General features: G+C 43.5%; 1 protein-coding gene across 2 annotated transcripts; it reads left to right on the top strand.

Moving 5' to 3' along the window:
• The first annotated feature begins 106 nt into the window (after positions 1 to 106).
• On the top strand, positions 107 to 17,151 carry med23 (mediator complex subunit 23). Of its 2 annotated transcripts, XM_070987134.1 has the most exons (31): positions 107 to 300; positions 1,027 to 1,058; positions 1,218 to 1,305; positions 1,403 to 1,527; positions 1,791 to 1,902; positions 2,177 to 2,275; positions 2,418 to 2,519; positions 2,762 to 2,831; positions 3,205 to 3,317; positions 3,421 to 3,516; positions 4,325 to 4,342; positions 8,398 to 8,604; positions 9,002 to 9,145; positions 9,255 to 9,400; positions 9,540 to 9,785; positions 9,892 to 10,034; positions 10,832 to 11,006; positions 11,137 to 11,300; positions 11,464 to 11,588; positions 11,682 to 11,887; positions 12,351 to 12,531; positions 12,616 to 12,786; positions 12,899 to 13,115; positions 13,267 to 13,376; positions 13,537 to 13,663; positions 14,081 to 14,246; positions 14,432 to 14,504; positions 14,602 to 14,816; positions 14,917 to 15,037; positions 15,133 to 15,264; positions 16,413 to 17,151. In XM_070987134.1, the coding sequence occupies exons 1-31, from the start codon at positions 250 to 252 to the stop codon at positions 16,626 to 16,628; spliced, it is 4,191 nt and encodes a 1,396-aa protein (XP_070843235.1). In that variant the 5' UTR covers positions 107 to 249; the 3' UTR covers positions 16,629 to 17,151. The 2 variants fall into 2 exon arrangements, with proteins under 2 accessions (XP_070843235.1, XP_070843236.1); XM_070987135.1 differs by lacking the exon at positions 4,325 to 4,342.
• The last annotated feature ends 5,337 nt before the right edge of the window (positions 17,152 to 22,488 follow it).

Here is a 22,488-nt window from a genome sequence, read left to right as displayed (position 1 = left end):
CATGTAGCATAATTATCATATGTGATAATTACAGAGGCATAAGTGTTACGCATCGTGACAAAGAAAAGCGTCGGAACTATGCAGCTTGTGTCTCTGTGGCGTCTCCGGATTGTTTTTGCGGTTGCGCGTCTCTCGGCGCGATCATTCCGGTGCCTGTTAGCATGTAGCTCATTGATAGCATTGTCTGCAAAAGTAGGCTGATTGATTTGTGTGATGTTTCGCTAAAAATTGACAGTTTTTGATGCGAACATGGCACTCTCAATGGAAACGCAGCTCCAGAGCATCTTTGAGGATGTTGTGGTAATTTTTTTTAAATCTTTCTTAACCGGGTTTTAAAGCTAACATTAGTTAGCATTTCGACTATGTTAGCCTTTTTCATTTACGTTAAATGTCTGAAGCTGCTGTGGTTTATCAGATGAATAATTCTGACAACATTGCTGGAAAATTTCTGCTGCACTTGCGTTCGCAACGTTACGTTAACATTTAGAAACGCAGGTTTTAGATTTTCTGCATTGAGTCTGCAAGTTCGTGTAATCAATTAACCAATTTCAAGTATATAAGCATCATTCATAGCACCTTGCGCAGACTTGCGAAGTTATCTGTACAACGTAACGTTACTTCACAGTAGTGGCGTGTTACATTTGAAAGAAGAGCATTTTCAGACAACTGCCAATTTTTGTTATGATTTCCAGACAGTGTTAACGAAGTGTGCATCCACTCATTCACATCATAATTGCAACTTTGCTTCACAACAACAAATATTGTTTTTACTTGCACAACAGGAAGTAGAATTCTCCGTCCGGCTAAAGTTGAATAACATACACTCATTGCACTCCACCTGCACTCAAACCTCCAATCTGACAGGCACTCATCTTGCTGTAGTGTCCCTCAGCAAGACACTGATCTAATGAAAAGAGCAGATGGCTGTCGGTTGAAACTGCAGAAGATAAAGATAAAGAATGAACACATTTGATTCCCTCTTGCATTATCTTTTCACAATTTTTGTTGTTCTCTTCCTTTCCTCAGAAAACTGAGATGATAGAGGAGGCCTTTGCTGGGTAAGATGCCTCCAAACTCACACTTTCTGTTTCATTATGAAGGACTTAAAACATGTCTGACTCATTGTTGACACACATTATGTATGTCAACAATCGTGTGGATCGTGTGTACAGTATAAAATTAAATGCTGCGTGCTAAAATAACATTGTGCGTTTCAGGATGTTTATGGACACTCCAGAGGACGAGAGGACGAAGCTGATCAGTTGTCTCGGAGCCTTCAGGCAATTCTGGGGAACACTACCGCAGGTCTCTAAACACATGGAGACAGACACACCCTCGCTCATAAGATGACAAGTGATCAGCTGGATGTTGGTTTAATTATTGCCTCTGTGCCTCTCTGCAGGAGTCTCATGAACAGTGTGTGCAGTGGATAGTGCGGTTTATACACAGCCAGCACAGTCCCAAAAGGATCTCCTTCCTCTATGACTGTCTAGCAATGGCTGTGGAGACCAGTCTGTTACCGCCCAGGTACACACTTACAGAGTGCAGCATGAATTAATGCACTCTGCAGCTTGACTGACTCTATTATTATCCGGTTAATTTGTCAAGATGTATTAAAAGTTTTGTTTAGGCCAAAACATCACTTATTATTAGAACAGATGAATCGTTTTCATGGTTTGTGATAATTCCATTGTTTGAAATATTACTTTTAATTGTGTTCGCACTCTAATTTATCATGTCATGTTATTTGTCTTAATCATCATCTAATGAATCTCTTTGTGTGTCTGAAGGATGGTGTGTGTAGCTCTCATAAGCTCGGACAGTTTGGAGTGGGAGAGGACTCAGTTGTGGGCGTTAACTTTCAAACTGATTCGCAAGATCATCGGAGGGGTGGACTACAAGGTCACACACACACACACACACACACAGAAACACAGCTGAGACAATTCATCACCAACCTCAATGCTAAGAAGACTTGAATTAAATTTGTAGTTTTTTAGGATCTGGGCCTGTTTTAAGCTGTTAAAAAAATTAATTTAAGACTCGTTTTTCACTTTATCAGGCATCTTAAAAAATGTCCAACTCAATTGTGTCGCTGCATCCCTTCTGAACAGACAGCTGTTGAAGCTGAAATCCATCCCCGGATATGTCTTTCATGTGGACGTGTGTGTTTCAGGGCGTTCGAGATCTGTTGAAAGCCGTACTGGATAAGATTCAGACCATTCCCACCACTGTCAGCTCAGCTATAGTCCAACAGCTTCTGGCTGCCAGAGAGGTATTTTTCCGTCTGTCGTATTTCACTTATTAAGTGTAATTATTTGTGATTTCTTTATTTCTCACTCTGATGGCTTATTTGAATAGTTATCTGTAAAAATCCATCACTTTGATTTTTTACACTGTGTGTTTGTGTATTCCAGGTGGTAGAGTACATCCTGGACAGAAATGCCTGCCTCCTGCCAGCCTACTTTGCCATCACAGAAATCAGAAAACTGTATCCGGAGGGACAGCTGTCACACTGGGTAAGTCTGGGTTTCTTGTGTGTGTGTGTGTGTGTGTGTGTGTGTGTGTGTGTGTGTGTGTGTGTGTGTGTGTGTGTGTGTGTGTGTGTGTGTGTGTGTGTGTGTGTGTGCGTGCGTGTGTGTGTGCGTGTGCGTGCAGCTATGCCATGTGTATCTAACAAATGTTTCTGTTTCATCTTCTCTTCTGTCCGTTCTTGTTTTCTCTTCCTTTTTTCTCTCTTCTACTCGGTTTCTGTTTGCAGCTTCTTGGCAGTTTGATATCAGACTTTGTGGACAGTTTCAGACCTACAGCTAGAATCAACTCGATCTGTGGTAAGAGACACCCACCCACCCACCCACCCACCCACCCACCCACACACACACACACACACACACACACACACACACAGTTAAAAAATGTTGATCAAAAAGATACCAAGTTTTCAGAGTCTCATTGTTCACGGGGGTCTTGTTTTCAGCAAAATGCTTCTCTTCTTCATGCTTTGCCAAAGCTTTAATGACGACTGTGTCTTTTTGAAACCAACATATAATCTAAAGCGGTAAAACAGTAGAACCCAATAGAACCAACTCAAGATGTATGTCATGTTCCTCTCCACAGATTTATGACTTACACCGAGTGAAGTGTATAATGCAACTCATGTATGCACGATGTGCCTGTAAAGCCACTTCATGTGTGTGTCCACAGGTCGGTGCAGCTTGTTACCAGTAGTGAATAACAGCGGGGCCATCTGTAACTCCTGGAAATTAGACCCCACCGCTCTCCGCTTCCCTCTGAGAGGCATGCTGCCATTTGACAAGGTAAAATATTAACATGTTATATATACACTAAACAAGCCTTTATACACTCACACACGCAGTATAAACAAACACAGTAATAAATTGTGTGTTTTTTGTGATTTAGGACCTGTTTGAGCCACAGACGGGCTTGCTGCGCTATGTGTTAGAACAGCCATATTCAAGAGAAATGGTGTGCAACATGTTAGGACTCAACAAACAGGTATGACAGTCTTCTACTTTTGCCCCTTTGCGTCTGTAATAGGCCCTCCACCTGCCTGCACTTCCTGTCCCCTATACTCTCTTTATTGGCTCTTCACTGTCTTTATAATTTTTATTTTTCTTATTTTTTGCCACCCCACTCCTCTTTCCCCTACCTGCTCCCGCTTTTCCTTTCTCCCTTGTTCCTGTCTCCCCTTTGCCGCTCCTTGTCTTTTTTCTCCTGGACTTGCAGAGACATCTACAAGTCCAGGAGACTCGTCCTCCTCGTAATTCTGCTTTTTGTTTTATTCTTTTCTTCATTGTTATTCTTTTTTTATTTCTCCTTTCTCCTCCTCACCTTTTTCTCTTTTGACACCCCTCTCCTCCCTTGTTGCCATGGTAACACAGCTATATAACACCATATGTAAAGCAAGCCAATGCTGTGAGCTTGACCCATAATGCACTGGTGTTAGTTTTCCCTGTTGGGTTCATGCAGTTTCAACTCAGCCCAGCTCAGTGAGCCCTGTACACACAGTATGACCAGCTCTCATTGTGTCCACTCAGAGCGATCTACACTGGCCAGAGCTCGGACTTTGAATCAGTTACCCAGAATCCAGCTTGTCTGATTGAATTGGCTGAGTTGACGCTAACTGTGCTGAACAGACAGTGAACAACGTAGCTCCTTAGTCACCACTTTTCTCTCTCTCTGTCTGTCTCTCCTTTATCCCCTCTCTCTTTCCTTCTCCTTCTTCCTTTCCCTCTCTTTTCTCTCTCTTTTGTCCTCTGGTTGTGTGTTGTGTTTGTCTGTCTCTCTGCCATGCGCTCTCTAGACTCTGAACATTGCCCAGGTATGTCGTTGTTTCTCCTCCTGGTCGCCCGACCTACCAACTAACCAGCCCATTGGACGCTTAGCCTCTTAGGCACTGTCATAGATATGGCAAAGTGGACAAAAAAAAAAGAAAAGAAAACTCGAGATGAGTAGAGAGAAATGCTCCAGAGCTTGAGATGGTCACAGCAGGGTACTTAGTGGAAAGAGACAGATGTGGCCAGATAAACACCAGGCAGGTACACAGGCAGACAGGCAGGTTAATATGGGGTTCAGTTAATAGGGTGGTGAGCAAGTGAATCGCTTCCTGTTGCATTTTTACTCAGTTCACATGCTACCTTCTGTCTGCTGTAACACAAAAGCATAAGCTCAGTAGCTATAGCATGTGTTGATTGAAGCAGCAGCTGGCCATTATTTCATGTCCAGTATTCAGCACCTTTATTAGATGATATTCTGGGCAAAACAAGTAATCCCTAGCAAAAACAGAATCCCTGGCCTATTGCTTCACCATTACTAACTGGTCACCACTAATGCTCATAGAGAGGGATTCGTGAATCAGCCCTGTTGCTGTTTTCACAGTCTAAGCAGCTCATTACTGAATGCTGCTTAAATTTATAGTTAGTAATGGTTTTTCAACACTGAAATAGCTTGTTATGTTAATGTTTAATACACTTAATTAGCTGTAATGGTATGTATTAATCACTGTGCTGTGGCCTATATTCCATAGATGGATCATCAGATTTTATTGTATATATATATTTATTCTTTCATTAAAACTATCGTACACCGATCATAATGTTTATACTCCAGACGGAGACTCTTACAGATTCTCTACACTGCAGTTTTTGTCAGAAAACAGTGTATTTAGTCCCAGCCATTGTACAGACTGTGGGTCCAGCTAACAAGCTCACATGAAGTATTTGTGATTTTAGACCCTGCTGTTGACATTTCAAGTCCTGCTGCACTGCATGTGTGAATGTAGTCTGGTCCTTGCCTGTTGTTAGCAAGGTCCTCTCATGTCTGACCTTTATGGTGTTTTCTGTTGTGCTGACCTGGGCAAAACTGCTCCATTTTGACAAAATACTAAACTTAAGCGACCGACTTAACTTGCACAGTAATACAGTTTATTCTGCTTTGCAAATGAAGTCACTATTAGCCAAGAGAGGGAGCCAAGAGTAGATCACAGGAAGACCAGATAATCTCGATTACAGAGAAGTTGGGACATTGAGTAAAACAGAAATAAAAACAGAAAGCATTTCCAAACAAACTGTGTTTACAGACAACAGTCTTACAAAGTGTTCCTGAATCCATGCAGTAATATCCTTTATCCAATCATGTGTTCACATAGTGGTGAACCTCGCTCCAGCTTTGCTTGTGAACGACTGAGCCTTTCCAGGATGCCTCTTTCATACTCAATCCTGACACTATCACCTGTTACCAATGAACCTGTTTACCTGTGCAATGATCCAAACTGGTGTTTTTGGAGCATTCCACATCTTTCTCAGTCTTTAGTTGCTCCTGTCCCAACTTGTTTGAAACATATTGCTGCATCAAATTCAGAATAAACATAAATTTACAAAAATCAGTGAAGCTGATGAGGTAAAACATTAGATATATTGTCTTTGTACTGTTTTTTTAGGATCAGTTGTGCTTGAATATTAATGTCATCTTATTTATTTTTTAGGCATTGTGAGCTGTTGGATCTGAATGATTTTCTGATTATCATGTCTTCTGCTTCCAATCTAAATGAAGTTTTCACACTTCCATGCAGCATTACATCAGGAAACTTTATCCCTATGCAGCTTGTGTCATCCAGTCAATTAACTGCATTTGCGAAGATGATAAGGGCCTCTTGAATTAGTGGCTTGTAATTTCTAACAGTCATGCTCTGCTAACTTCCCTTTCCACTCCTTTATGAACTTAATCATTCTGCAAAGCCTCTCCAGATTAGAGATGAGAGATATTTTTGTAATTACGAAGTTCCGAGTTTGGACGGCAGCAAACAGACTTCTGCTGCACGAGCGCAGAGAGCTGCAGGATTAGAAGACATGGCAAAGTGTGCATTACGGAGTCAAACACTCTTTACGCCTATTTTTTGTTTTTCTGTTTTGATCCGTGTTTTGCCCAGGTCGGCCGAGTGATTCTGATTGGCTGTCTGAATGGATGCGTGTGCTCTGACCTGTGTTGTGTTGATGATGCGCGGGGTCGATGGCTTCTTGTTTTGTTTTGTTTTTCCTCTGGTTTTTACCTTTGCATCATTAGCATTGATGAACGCAGTGCAGGCAACAGCTTCTGTTTCCATTTACTTTCACACAGACTTCAATGTGCTCTTCACTAAATCATCAAAATGACTGAACAGGACCTAAATTGAAAGCTCTCCTTTTTAAGACAATGAATTAAAATGTTTAGTCCAGTTTTATTTAAGACCTCGAATAACTGAGTTACATAATTTAGTAATAAGTAAGATAAAATCTTGATTCATCCCTTCAGCATGCAGTACGACGCTTGTTTCAGCTTTTCTTGAGCTTTTTGTTTATTTTCAGCAGTTCAGGCAAATTGTAGTTTCACCCAGACATTAAAAAATAAATAATAGACTTTATACAGACTCATTAGAGTTTGGACTTGATGAGTTTTGCCACTTGAGCAGGATAACGTTTAACCCTTTGCTCAATATGATGATTTAGTCTAAGAGTGTGAAATGAACTGTAAGTGGCAGATAAGTGACATACTTACAACATCTGATGACGAGCATTGGCACTATCGGTGACGTATCAGTACTCATTTTGGATAAAATGTGGGTTGAGAGACAGTGACACAGACTCCCAATTGGTTGCGGTGAAACTACCTTTAAATGTATTTGCTCTACGTACACACTGGTCTGCCATTGGTCGAGTTGTAGGTGTGTTTGTAGCCCAGCTCACTGGTGTGGTTTACTTGGTGACCCATTGGGCTGATTTCTTTGTACAGTAGAAGAAGATATGCCTGCGGATCTTTCTCTCTTTCCCTTTTCCTTTGTTTTTCTCTTTCCCTCGCTCTTTCTGTGTGAGCATGCGTGTGCGCATGTTTGCATGCACGTGCGCATGTTCGATGGCAGAGGAAGGGAAGTGACGGTCAGCCTCGCAGCTCCTCTTCTTCTTCCCATTCGCACCTCCTCCCCACCCTCTCAGACCCGTTAGCCTGCATGCGAGACCCCGTTGCAGCGTTTGGTTTGGTGTGTAGTGCTGTGCCGTGCTGTTCTGTGCCGTGCTGTGAAAAGGGCTCTGTGAAGTCCTCCAGTGGTAGCCACTGCAGAGATCCACACTCCTCCTGCTCTGTCACAGATGGGTGAAGTAAAGTTTTCCACCCTGGGTTAACAGGAAAATGTTTTTCCAAACCTTTGGCATGAAATGATCAATCCGCTGTGAGTTTAACGGTCGACACAGTCATCCACATGATCTTGTTAACCTGCCCTCCCAGCTGTTTTTCTGACTCTCTCTTGATTCCCTTCCCTCCTTCCCTCGCTCCTCCCATCCTTCAACCAAAGTCCCTTTTACCCTCAAGATTCCTGCTGAGCTCAGATTTACTTTTGTCAACGTTACAACATGTTTGAATACACATTATTTATATGTATTTATAAGTACAGTGAACATTGATCGCCACTCCTTGCACAAATTTCATGTAAGATTTCTGCAAATAACTGCAGCTAATGTATGTTTACACTTCAATTTAGCACCTGTTCTTATGTAACAACATCACAGAAAAATTACCAGAACACTTGGAGGTAAGGATAAATGTGGAAAAGATGAATGAAGATGAATGTTTACCCCGCTGACAGAGGCAGGAAGGAGACGCCGTCCCGCATGCAAGGGAGGGAAAAGTCAATTTCTAACTGTGGGAGCATCTTTTACCATGAAAATGTGTATGTGAAGTAATTTAATGATGATCTTCCCTCATTCTCTCCCTCTCTCTGTCTTTCTTCTCTCTTCCTGTCCTTCACCCCTTTTCTCTCTGTCTCTGTGCTTGGCTTTCTTTCCTCACTCTGTTTAACTTCTTTCTCCTGCCCTCTATTGTCTTCATCCTTCAACACTCCCCTGCCAGCAAAAGCAGCGTTGCCCGGTGCTGGAGGAGCAGCTGGTGGACCTCGTGGTGTACGCCATGGAGCGCTCCGAGACAGAGGAACACTTTGACGCCGATATCGGGGGAACTAGCCAGTTGCTGTGGCAGCACCTCTCCTCCCAACTCATCTTCTTTGTGTTGTTTCAGTTCGCAAGCTTCCCACACATGGTGCTGTCGTTACACCAAAAGGTGAGAAGAGGGAGACAAGTTAAAAAGCCTTATCGACACCCAAAAAAGAAATCATATCACGGACAAGATCTTCACACTCTAAAAGCTAATGCTATTAGTAGCTGCTAATAGGAAATGCATTCTCATTGTGGAACCAAACACTTGCTAATCAAGCAGCTGGAAGGCAGCTCAGGCAGTAAAATACTTGGCTAATATGTGCTGCTGCACATACATATCTGCTAAAAGGAGTAAATTAATACCACCTCACAGAGAGCACAGTGGTTCCTGGGAAGTGTAGCTACAAACTAAATGAAGCAAAATTTACAAGGAAAATAAAATAGCATTCAAGTTAGCATGTGTAAATTGTAAAAGTGCTATCAGCTCATGTGACCCTTGTTGTCTTTCTCTCTCTTTCTAGCTTGCAGGTAGAGGCCTCATTAAAGGGAGAGACCACCTGATGTGGGTCTTGCTGCAGTTCATATCAGGAAGCATTCAGAAGAACGCCTTAGCCGACTTCCTGCCTGTCATGAAGCTGTTTGACCTGCTTTACCCAGAAAAAGAGGTGCATATCTGCTAAGGAACTATGGCTATGCTCCTGCTAATTTGTTCTGTAAGTCACAACTTTATAGGTTGTGCTATCAGATTGATCAGCGTCTTCCCTCCCACTGCAGTGTATTCCAGTTCCAGACATCAACAAGCCCCAGTCGACTCATTCCTTTGCCATGACCTGCATCTGGATCCACCTGAACCGCAAAGCTCAGAACGACAACTCCAAACTGCAGATACCCATCCCACACTCTCTGAAACTACACCATGAGTACGCAGCCTAAAATATATGCACTTTAGGCCATTGAATACCTCAAAACTGTGCTCTTCCTCTTGTGTGTGCTTCCAAATGTCTGTCCGCTGAAAGTTCATAGTTACATAAAATCCCTTCCCTCCTTCCTGTCTGTTAGGTTTCTCCAGCAGTCGCTGCGTAACAAGACTCTGGGCATGTCTGACTACAAGATCGCCCTGCTGTGCAACGCCTACAGCACCAACTCGGAGTGCTTCACTCTGCCGATGGGCGTCCTGGTAGAGACCATTTATGGAAATGGATCTATGAGGATCAACCTGCCCGGCACCAACTGTATGGCATCAGGATCCGTCACACCTCTGCCCATGAACCTGCTGGATTCACTCACAGTGCATGCGAAGATGAGGTAGAGGAAAGCAAATGATGCACAAGGACAGACAGGTGATTTATTAAATATATCAAACTGTCTCTCACTTTCTTTGCCCCCACCCTCCCCGTCTGTCTGTCTCCAGTCTGATCCACAGTATTGCCACACGGGTAATAAAGCTGGCCCACGCCAAATCCAGCATCGCCCTGGCCCCCGCACTGGTGGAAACATACAGCAGACTGTTGGTCTACATGGAGATCGAGTCGCTGGGCATCAAAGGATTCATCAGTGAGTTACAGAAGCACTTTCATTTGTTATTAAATGTCCACCCTGTTGAAAAGTTGCTCAGACACAGACAGCACAGAGTGTAACACTCATTTCAGCATCACATTATTATGTTCCCTGAAGGATAATTGTTCGCTGTCAGTCAGTATTTAACATTATTAGCATACACTCAGAAAACACGTCTCACACTGTGAGAAGCACAGATTATCAGGCAGAGTGAGGACAGGAAAGAAGGAAGCAGATTTGATTTACCACGCTGTCTTATTTATACAGGGCACAGTTCATGGCTTGAACCACCGTAAAAACAGGCTAACAGATATATTTACCTTTAAGATAAGACAGTTCCTCAATTAAATATTAAGCCACATTTACTGAAGCATCTCCAACGTCCAGCCATAAAACAGTAGTGAAACAAAGAAATCATAATGAAAGCAAAGAAGCTTGTTCATCAAAAGCTCAGCTAATAACAATATATACCTATTTGATTCTTTCAGAAATGTTCCTCAGTGTATTGTGGTGGACCTTCATTAATATCGGTATTGAAGACAAGGAGTAAGCACCGCTACGGAAACATTTTGAACAATACTCAGCTCTAGTTATGAAGTCTCTTATGAACATGAGCATCTTCCAAACTCGTCTTTATGAGCGATCTGGTACACTTTCAAAATGTCTCTAATAACTCCTCCAGCAGCGTCGTCCAATTTGTGTTCAGTCGTCGCTGCTCGTCCGCTGGGTTGCTTTTAAGCGGTCTGACTCAGCGAACACGTGTTGAATAACGTGACACTCCTCTGTCTGTTCAGGCCAGTTGCTGCCTAATGTGTTCAAGTCTCACGCGTGGGGAATCCTTCACACGTTACTGGAGATGTTCAGCTACAGGATGCATCACATCCAGCCACACTACAGAGTCCAGCTCCTGAGCCATCTGCACAGTCTGGCAGCTGTACCCCAGACCAACCAGAACCAGCTGCATCTATGGTAAAGTGCACACATGCATATATTCAACAGAATCACTACAAGCTGCTGTTCAACGTTGCACATGATGTTTTTATGTGTCCACCTCAAATGATCAGCATGATCACGGTCTGTCTTGCTGCCTCTGTCTCAGTGTTGAGAGCACAGCTCTGCGGTTGATCACAGCCTTGGGCAGTTCTGAAGTGCAGCCCCAGTTCACCCGCTTCCTCAACGACCCCAAGACTGTTCTGTCAGCCGAGTCTGAGGAGCTGAACCGAGCGCTGATCCTCACCCTGGCCAGAGCCACACACGTCACCGGTACAGCTTCACTTCCTTCCTCAGAGCTGTCTTTTTTGAGGTCTTGGCTCTCTGTTGTATTCTCCAGTTTGTTTTTTGGTTTCTTTCCTTCCTTTCTCATTTATTCCTGTAAATTTAATCGGCTGTTTCCCATCTCCTGTTAATTTTATGCTCTTCCGTGCAGATTTTTTCACAGGGTCTGACTCCATCCACGGGACCTGGTGTAAAGACATCCTCCAGACCATCATGAACTTCACGCCTCATAACTGGGCCTCGCACACACTGTCCTGTTTCCCTGCTCCGCTACAGGTGCTTCACTTAGACATGACACCGACACAAACTGTTTTTTTGGATGTCAAATCAGAAGCATTCACCCTCTCTCTCTCTTTCTCTTCCTCTCAGGCGTTCTTCAAACAGAACAACGTTCCCCAGGAGTCTCGATTCAACCTGAAGAAAAACGTGGAAGAGGAGTACAGGAAGTGGAAGTCCATGGCCAATGAGAATGACATCATTACCCACTTCTCCATGCAGGGGTCTCCGCCGCTGTTCCTCTGTCTGCTGTGGAAGATGCTGCTGGAGACAGACCACATCAACCAGATAGGCTTCAGGTTTGGTGGTTTTATTTTCACCCTGTTAACAGTCGATATTAAAAACTGCATCCAGATATGGATAATAAACGATCCGGTCTTTCCTTTGTGTTTACACCTTTGATTTTTCATGCCTTCTTGTTATCCTCATTGAGATCATATCTCTGTCAGAGCAAAACCTGCTAATGAGTCGGCGGCGAATCAGCCCCTCTATAACTTGACTTCAAGTAATTGCAAGTTTATTTTTCCACTTGTTAGAGTCGGTATCCCTGACAGACTGCTGAGTGTGTTTTTTTTGTTCAAGCGTGTGGTAATGATGCTTCTCACCACTGATGCTCTTGCATTTTAAATTTACACTAATTGGTTCAAGGCGGGGGTGTTGCCAAGTCTCTAAATAACATCTTGAGCAAGCTGATCCAGCAGGAGAACGCAGTGTTTTCATGGGACGATGAGCCAAGTGTAGCCTGGTTTTTGTGTCCCTCAGGGTCTTGGAGCGTATCGGGGCTCGGGCGCTGGTGGCTCACGTGCGGACATTTGCAGACTTCCTCGTCTATGAGTTCTCGACATCAGCCGGCGGGCAGCAGCTCAACAAGTGCATCGAAATACTCAATGACATGGTGTGGAAATACAACATAGTGACTCTGGACAGACTTATCCTGTGTCTGGTGAGCAGAAACGTCCGTACAGAGAAATGTATCTGCTGTGTGACAAGTTCTGTGCGTCTCACTTGTCCTCTTGTCTTCGTTCAGGCGATGCGCAGCCACGAGGGCAACGAGGCTCAGGTTTGTTACTTCATAATCCAGCTGCTGCTGCTGAAGCCCAACGACTTCAGGAACCGAGTCAACGACTTTGTCAAGGAGAACGCTCCTGAGCACTGGCTGCAGAGTGACTGGCACAACAAGCACATGAGCTACCACAAGGTACGCATGTAACGACAACTTGCCTCCATCCTCACCACAGTCAGCCAATCCGATTCACACAACAGGTCTGAAGATACAGTGTTTTGGATTGAAATGTTTGTGCCTTCATCAGAAATACCCAGAGAAGCTGTACTTCGAGGGCCTTGCAGACCAGGTCAACCCTCCCATGCAGCTCCAGCCTCAGTACCTGCCCATCTATTTCGGCAACGTGTGCCTGCGCTTCCTGCCTGTCTTTGACATCGTCATCCACCGCTTCCTGGAGCTTCTTCCCGTCTCCAAGTCTCTGGAGACGCTCCTCGATCATCTGGGAGGCTTGTACAAGTTCCATGGTGAGAAGACTGTGCGGATGAAAGAGGGAGCAGGCTTTAGAGTCAGAGAAAGCAACAGCAGTGAATTACAGGGGAAGAAGGGCGATGAATGACATGTGAATGTGAAGGTTTGTTCACACTGGTGTGTGCTTCTCTCTGTGTTTGTGTGCAGACCGTCCAGTCACCTACCTGTACAACACACTTCACTACTACGAGCGACATCTGAGAGACAGAACCAATCTGAAGAGAAAACTGGTGCACGCCATCATGTCGTCACTGAAGGTAGGCACACAGACACAAACCATATATTATATTAAATATTATGCCCTACCTCTCTCAGTGAAGACAGCATGTTTTTCACTAGATCCATGCATGTCAATATAGAGATAACTTCCATTTCAGGCAGTAATTCAAGACAGTTATAGTCACTTGTTTTTTATAGGACAACCGGACCCCAGGGTGGTGCCTCAGTGAAACCTACCTGAAGTTTGGCATGAACCCCAGAGAGGACAATGTGTGGATCCCTGACGACACCTACTACTGCAAGCTGATTGGACGCCTTGTGGACAATATCCTTCTTTAATTTCCCTGTTGGCAGATTAATCTGTCTCAGGTCTCTAACTGACACTGATACTGGCTAATAACAAGTCATGGGCCTCTAGGCCACCTGAATAATATATTTACTTTACTGTCAATACGTTTGGTCTCTCTTAATGCCTCGTTGCTTTAAGGGCAGAAAGTAATTGCTTTTACATGTGTAGTTACATCTGTTTTACAGCTGCCAGTGCCTTCGATCGAAGCACTGGATCAGAGCTGGAGTTGTTCGCTGGGCCCTGCACGGTGGCTGCTCACTGACCCCCAGGGATGGGTTGAAATACAGAGAACAAGCTTCGCTCCCAATGTTCCCACTATGGTAGTAATAAAGGGTTATCTACAAGCTCATCTCCTCCTCCAGTGACCTTTAGCCATCCTTAACTCTCGCTCACCTATGGCTGGCAAGTCACCCGGTCCCTTCCCCAACTGTGACTGGAGGTTCAATGAGTTCCCCAACCCCGCGGCTCACGCCCTGCACGTCACCTGCGTGGAGCTCATGGCTTTGGCCGTGCCGGGAAAAGATGTGGGCAACTCTCTGCTCAACGTTGTGTTGAAGAGGTACGATAGACGAGTGCTGTGACGTCTTCAGATGGTTGATAGCTCTGACTGATCTCTATCATTTTTTAATGAAGATTATTTGGAGCATTTTGGTAGCGCTGCATCTTCAGCCACAGCATGCCAACTTTTTTGGAATCGAGGTTGAAGTATTGTTGAGTCAGACCATGTTTTCTTTCATCTTCCAGCCAGCCTCTTGTTCCCAGGGAGAACATCACAGCTTGGATGAATGCGATTGGACTTGTGATAACCGCACTTCCTGTAAGATCAACCACAAAAGATCATCGCAGTCCTTCCCTCTTTCATGAACTCACATCGAGATTGTTCACTCTGACCACCTCTGTCTCCCCTCTTCCAGGAGCCCTACTGGATCGTTCTCCACGACCGCATCGTGTCTGTGATTAGCTCTCCGGCGCTGACATCGGAGACAGAGTGGGCAGGTTATCCCTTTGCCTTGCTGGACTTCACAGCCTGCCACCAGAGCTACAGCGAAATGAACTGCAGTTACGTGCTCGCATTAGCGCACGCTGTCTGGCACCACTCCTCCATCGGACAGCTGTCTCTGATTCCCAAGTGAGGAAGTCTTGCTCAGTCTTATTGCTCTCTTCTCCTGCTCTTCCTGTCCTCTTTTAGCCTTTATGTTTGTCACGTAATCATATGTTTGTGACTGTAGATTCCTGTCGGAGATGCTGAAGCCCATCGTCCAGACAGAGTTCCAGCTTCTCTACGTGTATCACCTGGTGGGGCCGTTCCTGCAGCGTTTCCAGCAAGAGAGGACGCGATGCATGTTGGAGGTACACACAAAAGTTTGATTATTACACGACAGGTGCAGCACAATGCTTTTTTTTATTTGTTTTTATGTCTACTGCCTCGTGTTTGTTTCTTTCAGATTGGCGTGGCCTTCTATGAGATGCTCCAGGCGGTGGATCAGCACTGCCAACATCTGAGCTACATGGACCCAATCTGTGACTTCCTCTATCACATCAAATACATGTACACTGGAGACAGTGTGAAGGAGCAGGTGCGTTATCTTTTATTACAATGGAAAATCAACCATGAGCCTGACATTTTTAAACACTTTTTGAAGAGTGCTGTCTGATTCTGCATGTTTATCTGTTTCCTGTAAAAACAGGAAGCTACAGAGGGGCTTGTCGCAGGTATTTATTGGTGGTTCCCGTAACCAATAGCAGCAGCTAAGTTAGCATTTACTTTAAAGCTGCTTGTCCATCAGGAAACTCCTTAAATTACAGAGAGTTGAGGCTGAGCAGCTGCAGGACATCAGAGGGAAAACCAGAAAATATTTTCTCAATAAAAAATGATCCAGTTTCACCCAAATCTGTAAATAAAGGTATAAAGTTTGTTGGCCGGTGAGGCCCAGTCCCCAGAAACTTATAAAAATTTGACAAAGCGTCACACCCCGAGTGCAGGATGAGTCATCAACATTTTTCTATTGCTTTCCAGGAAATAACAAACTCTAAAATACCATTAAGAATACCTACAAGTGAGTTTTTGTCATTGTTGGGACAGTTATCGGCTTTTAAATGACAATCAGAAGCGATAAAAACGCTTAAAGATCAATTGTGATTTCATGGGAGCTTTAAAGTGCAGTAGACAGTAACAAGATAATACAAGAAAACAACAAACAACAGAGGGAGCTGATGAAAAACAAGCCGTGACCTTCGTCACCCTGACTTCAAGTGAGATGACATCTATGAACTAGCAGCTCCTCGGGAGACAGTTTTGTATTTTCAGTTTCCATTTTTAGTTTGAATCTGTCACCTCCTCTGCAGGAAGACAACTCCCTGCCTCTGTCCAGGCCTGACACCGGAGTTAATTAGAGGAGATGAAGCAGTAGCTCTACTTTGAGCTCGAGGCTCAGACAAGTGTACTTAAATGGACTTTTCAGCTAATTAATTTAACAGACAAAGCCGTCATTGAACACTGAGAGCGCGCTTTGCTCGAGCTATGTGTGTTATGTGTTTTGTGATTCAAAACAAGTGATGTAACAGACATGAATGTGATACATGTTGATCTGATAATTACACTGAACTGTCATTATTCTGCTGCGTCAGGAAATTAACTGAACTCGTCCTTTTTGTTGTTTTTCCTGCATCGATGGAGTCTTTCTGAATATCCGCATCTCCATCTTTGCTGTTTCTCCGTCTGTAGGTGGAGAAAATCATCATGACCCTGCGTCCGGCCATGAAGTTGCGACTGTGCTTCATCACACACAGCAGCAAGATCGAGACTTCATCGTCAGCTGCCACCGCTGCCTCCGCTCCCTCCGCCTCCTCCTCCACCCCTCAGCCACCCACCTCCTCGCTCTCCTCATCCTCTGCTGCCGCCTCACCCTCCTCCTCACAGCACACGCACACACCTATGTAGGTGTTCTAGGTAAACATAAGCACACAGGTATAATCGTGAAGATGGACTTTTGAGTTTTTGCCAGCAGTTGCTCTGCTTGACGTGGATTTTGCTCAAAATAAGGATTAAAAGTTCCGATTGTGCTCTTATAGACAGGAACCCTGCAGAGCTGATTGTTACCCCGAGCCAGAATCTTGTTCATAAGTGCAGACAAAGGTCCGATTCCCCAAACCGCTACTTGCCGCAAAGCGAAATACCCAGACTGATTTTACCGTCGAGGAAACTCAAAACCAAAACACTTCAACAGAATTCAGCTTTACTGATGTACTTAGAAAGTCTCTCCCTCCAAAGAATGGGGTGAATTGATCCTGTCAATAAACTGCACAATAACGTGCAGCTCTCAGCATCAGGAGGATCACAAAGACTGAATTTCTTGTTGCGATCATGGCATCTTTTTTTTATTTTTCTGTTTGTAGTCAGTTTTTATATTGTACATTATTATTATTATTACTTCATTAAAAAAAGATTCTGGTATTTTGGGTTCAACTCTTTATTGGTGATTCTTTCTACCACTGGCTCACTGTGTGTGTGCGCGTGCGTGCCTGCTTTCTTGTGTGTGTGTTGTGAAGCACCTGTCTGTCTTTGAATTAATGCCGTGTTACCCTGCAGTCGTGATAACTTGTGGTGGAGATACCACACCGTCTCTGTTTAGCTAATTCTCAGCTCTCAAACGCTGAAGTATCACCTTTTCTTCAGGCGAGTCACTCAGGCAGGTGATGACCTTGATGATCCCAGTTTCTGAGAACACTGTGCTGAGCTGCTGTGTCATACAGATACAGAGCAGTAACATAGTGGGCTGACACCAGCAGGGGGAGTCAACATTTACAGTTTCCTTCAGCGCAGGTATACCGTTTATTACTGGAGCACAGAGAGAGACGCTATAAATCCTATTGGCCCCATTAGATTTTTTTTCCTGTCTCTCTGCCACAGGGATGTCTGTAAAACATCTGAATAAATATCCATTGATGGGAACGCCAGTTTTGAGCCAAGAACAGCAGGATTTTGGCGATGAGTTACATCTGGGATTTTTGCCATTTGCCAATTGGCAATGAAACTAATGGTGAGAGAAAGACTTGAATCCAGATCCTGGGGGTTTATTTGTTGGGTCAGCAAATCAAATTATGGTTGAAGTGATGCCTGTTGTCATGTCCGATGTGGTTGATAAAGTAGAAAAAAAATGTACATTTTTGCCTTAGCTGTCGTCATTGTAGCAGCAAAAATCAAGGTTTGTATTGTGAAAAAGAAAACTTGAAAAATTGCAGTTTATGAAGTAATTAAAAACCTGAAAAGCAGCGTGACACCTCTCTCTGCCACTGAAAGAGTCTGTGACACCCCTCATTGGTGAGGGTGTGGTCAGAAGCCTTGAAAGAACAACTCCTAAGCTAACACGCTGATGTTTAGCAGGTTAATTTTCACCATCTTAGTTTAACAAAGTTAGCATGCTAACATCTGCTAGCACACACAAAGCGAGCTTCCTCCCTTTATAATCCGGTCTTGCCTGCAAGGATCCTTGAAGGATCATCCTTCATGAAGGTGAAGTCTCTCTGTCAGCCCTTCACCGTCTCATGTCGAGGACTTTCACTTCCCCTCAGCTCAGCATTTACATATAAAAAAAACCAACAAGGTTAAGACTGATAATCAATCATTCCTACTTATCCTCTCAATTACATTACATCTTCGCCGGGTCAGCTGTAAGTTAATTACATGAATATTATGCAAGCTGTTACTTAAGTGCATTAGAGCCTGAACATCGCTTGTGATTTCCATCATGATGACAGAGCAAATTCAGCTCCTGGTCGTCCTCGCTTGTGGCTTCAGAAGAGAGTGGCTCCGCGTTGAGAAACATTGATTTTAGCTCTCTGAACATGAAGCTTGATATCATTATTCCTCTTCATTAAAGTTTCATGCATACTAGGTCAACCATGACTTAATCACATCACAACTAATGCCATGTACTCTGGGCGTTTAATCCCATTCTGCTTTCTGTGTGTGTGAGGGAGAGAGAGCGAGTCATTACATGGTCTCTCTATAAGGCCTGGCTGAGATGTAGGTCATCTCATGTGCTGCTTGGCCCGTGGCTTCCCCATTAAATTCTTTTCCTAAACGTGATGTGGCGTCACGTCGGCCTGTGGGATGTGGATGCACAGTTTCATATCACAGCACGGTCGAGTAAAGCTGTCGTCACATATGTGTGCTTCTGTCTCAGCTCTGCTAGCGTTGCGTGGGATGCCCCAGGTTTATATATAGCACGGCTGTATGTGAGGCTTGTGAGCGGTAGATGGACTGGTGCACAGCATGAATGTGTCATCTTGTATCGATTGTGGGCTCACAAATCACTTTTGCTCCATTCTGACTTCCTCGTCTTCATTGTTCACGTCAGCAGCAGCTCAGTTTTATTGTTCTATTTCCACACACTCGTGTGTATGTATGTGTATATTCTCAAGATAAGCACACACCTTCCTTACTATATACTACCATCATAGCACGTATCATGATCATGCAAGGGGGGAAATGCTACATGAACAGTTAGAGAAAATGTCTTTAAATATCTATTCCAGTAAAAGATCACTGCCTCCCACTCACAACCAAAATTCATGCAAAGAGGTGATTCTTTCACAAACTCATGTCGGCTCCTCGCCACCCGCTGGATAATCCCTCATCAGGAAGCTCTAGTAGTAATGTATCACACCACATCAAGCCAAATATGCAGGATTGAACAGATATTGGTTGGACTGACATGAAATTCGCTGTTGATATTCAGCAGTTCAACTGAAGACATTCCCATCAGCCTCAGCTTTATGTTTAGAGCTAATAATTTAATACTGTTACAAAGTGCTTTCCAAATACAAAATTGAAACCTGATAAGGCAGAAAAATTAGCTTGCTGACATGCTAAACTAAGATGGCAAGGATGACAAATATTACCTGCTAAACATCAGCATATTAGCATTGTCACTGTAGGCATGTTAGCATGCTGATGTTAGCATTTAGCTCAGAAGCGCTGCTGTGCTCAGACAGCCTCAGAGAGCAGCTAGCACCAAAGATACACCGTTTTGGATTCATTACTATAATAAAAGCAATAAATTTCTCAATCTGAAAAAGAAGAACAGAATGTTGCAATCAACTGACACAAACACACTGAATGAAAAGAAGTCGTTCTTGCCATTTCTGGCACCCTGCACGACATGAATCATCATATTTTCAGCAGATTTCAGGAATTAATTAAGCATTATGCATTGAGTTTCATGTCATTTGTTTTCTAGGAATTTATTTTAGCATTACGCAAAACTTTGCAACAAGTCTGGTCTTTGTGCTGCCAGTTATATTCAAAGTTTACGGTGGTCTTCATCAGTAAGCAATTGGTCCAGGGTTCTTAACAAGAATATTCATCTTTCTGCTACTTTTACAACATATACAGTAGTGCTCTGTTTAAAAAAACCTCAATTTACACATTAAACTAGTTGGTTTTATGCTGAAGTCGTGAAAGATCTCCCTGAAGATTATTTGCACTTTTTGTTTATCCACACTCAAAGAGCCAGAAAAGCCGCACACACACGCGCACGCACGCATGCACGCACACACTGCCGTGTAAACTCAATACCGCACTCACAAACAGTATCCACACTCAAACATTTCCGCCGTCCTTCCTTCACATTCAATTATTGCTAAATGGGAAGCTCTGAGTTAAGCACACATGTACACACACACACACACACACAGCACTCCCCTCCCTCATCAGGGGTTGCCATGGTAACCGGCTGCATCGGTGTGGGGAGGGGGAGGTGAGTGTGTCTCTGGTGTTTTGCCTGCCTCTCTGACTTGAATTGTATGTGTGTGTGTGTGTGTGTGTGTGTGTGTGTGTGTGTGTGTGTGTGTGTGTGTGTGTGTGTGTGTGTGTGTGTGCTCGCCCCTGATGATCTCATAACCCCATCATACTGAATCGCCTGATTGTCAGAGATTGTCTGGGGGACAGAGGAGGGGATGGGAGGTTGATGAGGGAGGAACAGGTGAGAGGGTAAAGGGAGAGGAGCTATAGGTTGATGACTGTGACATCATAAGGTGTTTCCTCTGGATTTGTTTTTGACTGTCGGCCTTCCTGTGTGTGTGTGTGTGTGTGTGTGTGTGTGTGTGTGTGTGTGTGTGTGTGTGTGTGTGTGTGTGTGTGTGTGTGTGTGTGTTTGTGTTTGTGTGTTTGGAGAATGCAATCCAGAGTATAATGATGCCAAAGAGGAAGCAATTACTGACATAATTATCATTAAACACACAGTTACTGTGGAGGACGGAGGCAGATGGACAATGATGATGACAGCAGCATCAGCTTGTTTATCTGCTCTCAAATACAGACATATAGACATCGATACGATCAGGATAAATGTGTTGATAATAAATCCATTTATACACATCAGAATTACGACCTGAACGAAATCCCACAAATCTATAGATTTACTTTCCGAGGTGGCCAAAGGAAGCTATTTATTTTGATCAGTTATTCCGAGAAAATCAGAGAAGACTGTTACTCTTCCGTGAGTCCTGCATGTTCACAGGCAGTAATCAATACATAATTAAATCTAAATATAGATAAACAAGAAATGATGATTGAAATTAACCGCAGAACCTAACACAAGGAATAGCTTTTATCGTAGAATGACACCATTCTTTTATTTTTGTTGTTTGTGACGCTGAAGCCCCTGAAAACTGCGCTTCAAATCCTGGATAACGTTAAATGTTCATTATTAAACAAGCAACATTATGTTCAAAAGAAAAACACAGCAGAGTCCCGCCCATTTCAAAACAAGTGAGAAAAGTGACTGAAATGTCACTCAAATCTCTCGTGAAATAACCAAAACTGCTGACAGAATATTCAGTGTTTTTGTTGGAGCAAATCGCTCAGATTAAGGAGCTTTTAATGTTTCACTTCATGCAAAAAGAATTTTTAAAGTTAGTCTCTTTTAATAACTCATAAACAGCCCAATTACAGATTCCATCTTACTGTTTCTGACTGTGCAAACACTTCATATGCAAAGCAGTGACAGAACTCTATCATTTCAATGCAAATGCACTCTGCAGCTGTATTCTAATGTAAACTGTTTGGCGCCCTGCAGGCTGCCAGCAGCGTGTCTCCAGCTGATTACAAATCTATAAATCCATCACACACAGGATAACTGTGTGCATTTACCAGTGAACTGGAAAAAAACCCTGCCCATTGAAGCGTTTTGAATTAAATGTTCTCAATTACAAATCTGAAGCATGACGGCAGTAGAATAGAGACAGGAGAACAAAAGGAAAGCTTTGTTTTTGTGCTGGACTGACACGGTGACTGGCGCCTTAGAGGTGCAGCGTGTAGGAAAAAGACCAAATTTTAGGTTCAAACATTCAATAATTGAACTGAAATTATCAGCAGATCTCATATTATAGATGTCTGTGTAGTGCTGCAGCGATATCTAGCATGCTAACCTGCTAATCCAGGCTTATCCTGTCATGTAATACCAATATGTACCACCAGAGATGCTACTCCAATAGTATGACTGGGAGATGTGTGCAAGATTGTTAAATTTCACAAGCTCTCTTAGCTTTTTTTTTGTTTAATAAATAAACTCACTAAATGGCAAGAAAGGCAATATTCTTATACCTATTTTCCTAATTAAGGAGAAAAATACCACCATGCATCTTCCTAATTTAAGTTTCTTTCTTTTCCTGAACTAAAATGAGCTTAACCACCAGGTTCATTTATTTTAATCGGTCTTAGAGGCTGCTGAACCTGGTTCAGTTCCACGGTGCTCCGACCTCCTGGTCAAGGCAGACTCTGTCAGCTAATAGAGCCA

Source organism: Chaetodon trifascialis, chromosome 19, assembly GCF_039877785.1.
Source record: "Chaetodon trifascialis isolate fChaTrf1 chromosome 19, fChaTrf1.hap1, whole genome shotgun sequence".
Lineage (NCBI taxonomy): Eukaryota > Metazoa > Chordata > Actinopteri > Chaetodontiformes > Chaetodontidae > Chaetodon > Chaetodon trifascialis.
This window is presented reverse-complemented; position numbering and strand designations above follow the sequence as displayed.

Bases quoted from the DNA above. Each gene is read 5' to 3' on its own strand.
- med23 (XM_070987134.1), top strand. From the start codon at position 250: ATGGCACTCTCAATGGAAACGCAGCTCCAGAGCATCTTTGAGGATGTT. The intron at 2,520-2,761 runs GTAAGTCTGGGT...TTCTGTTTGCAG, and splicing joins AGGGACAGCTGTCACACTGG to CTTCTTGGCAGTTTGATATC. The intron at 11,007-11,136 runs GTAAAGTGCACA...CCTCTGTCTCAG, and splicing joins CAGAACCAGCTGCATCTATG to TGTTGAGAGCACAGCTCTGC.